Source organism: Eurytemora carolleeae, unplaced genomic scaffold (genome assembly GCF_000591075.1).
Source record: "Eurytemora carolleeae unplaced genomic scaffold, Eaff_2.0 scaffold654, whole genome shotgun sequence".
NCBI lineage: Eukaryota > Metazoa > Arthropoda > Copepoda > Calanoida > Temoridae > Eurytemora > Eurytemora carolleeae.
The window spans coordinates 1-1,584 of NW_019396565.1; the positions used below are offsets into that span (position 1 = coordinate 1).

Sequence of the window (1,584 nt, forward strand, 5' to 3'; positions counted from 1 at the left end):
ATTGAAAACACACATAAAGAAAAGATAACGCACAAACGCACGGATATATCGACATATAACCCAAATTTTGATTTTGGGGCAGTTTACACCAATACGATTTCTTCTGCTACTTTGATTTAATGAGGAGTTCAGTCCTAAAATATTCAATCCTTTATTTGTTTTTTGACTGCTAGAAATCATATAGCATTTACAAGGTGTGAAAGCCAATACTGTTTTTTTTGTTTTGTCAAATAAATTAAGTACTGGAGTTAGTTTTAGATGGCTCAGTTGCATTAGTCATATCACACGTTTTTCATCATTACATTTGCCTTAACTAGGTTTGTCATAGTTAAACCATGCACTCGGCCTTGTTGTAAATCCTAATCTAATCTTGAATACTACAAAATAGTAATTATTTCAAATTTATCTCTTATGGCAATTGTTTAACTTATGGCAAGTATTGCTTATGGCAAATTTGGTTATGGTTAATGTAATCATGGCAAACATTTCATATAAAAATGAAACATAAAAATACATTTTTATTCTGTGAGGCTTATGCTAAAAACAACTAATAGATTTTGAAAGAGCTGCAATGCATCGGTCCCTGGGTTTGCCCATTCCAATCTGGCATACTTTTTGAAGCCATCCATATTAAAACTGCAAAGCAGCAATGTTTTTGTCTTTAGCTTCATTTTATAGGATAATCTGCAAAATGCTGCTAAACTTCTGCTTCAGAATTCACAAAGTATTCACATTTGTTTAAAGTGATTGACCTGTACTGAAGGAAGACCGGCGCCGTATACTCCGCAAAGAGAATGAATTTGTCACAGGAGATGATTGTGAACCCCTACAATTATATCTACAATTATATATATATATATTATTATATTATATATTTTAATAAAAAATGTGAAGTTAGAAACTGAAATATATATATATATATATATATATAAATATATATATATATATATATATTTTAAAAATAATAAACATAAAACAAAAGTCGAACCAATTTAGAATAAGTTTTTATTTAAAAGGAAAATTAAGTTGTGCCTGTTACTCACCTACACATTCCTAAAGTTTTTTTAAGCTCCGATCTAAACTGAGAACCCGCAAGACAGTAGATTAAGAAATTGATTGATGAGTTGACAACTGCAAGATACCGAGCAACGCTGTCTGCACACCACTAAAATTTCAATAATTACTAAAAACTCTCTGATATTACTCAACATCAAAATAAGTATTGAAGCAATTATTTATTTTCAAATAATAAACGCCTAATTAAATTAGAAAATTGGGTTTCTCTGGAATTAAAGTATTGTTTTGAATGATAAATTGAATATAACAATTATGTTTACGTTTGACAGAAACCGGTGCGAAAGTTCTTATTGATATTTAGTGAACAAATCATGAAAAATTTGATTGACTCTTAAAAATGCAGCACAATTTTTTTTCGATATATAAAACTTCAAGTTAAAGAATTTCCCTGGGATATTTAGAAAAAAGAAAATTTCCCTGTATGATTATTGATGAAGGACTGCAATCAGGCGCGTACACAGGATTTTAGCCAGGGGGGGGCAAGATTTCGCGCGAAGCGCGAAAAAA

The 1,584-nt window shown here is 30.3% G+C and overlaps 1 protein-coding gene across 1 annotated transcript in view; it reads right to left on the reverse strand.

The window, feature by feature from the left end:
* Positions 1-60: 60 nt before the first annotated feature.
* LOC111705580 (FMRFamide receptor) overlaps positions 61-1,584 on the reverse strand; it is a gene marked incomplete at its 3' end in the record, with an annotated part of 15,492 nt that continues 13,968 nt past the window's right edge. The window contains exons 12-14 of the mRNA XM_023478171.1: positions 1,044-1,165; positions 753-826; positions 61-134 (exon numbers count right to left, since the gene is read on the reverse strand). Of these exons, the coding sequence (XP_023333939.1) occupies positions 61-134; positions 753-826; positions 1,044-1,165 (270 nt within the window). The remainder of the gene's footprint in view (positions 135-752; positions 827-1,043; positions 1,166-1,584) is intronic.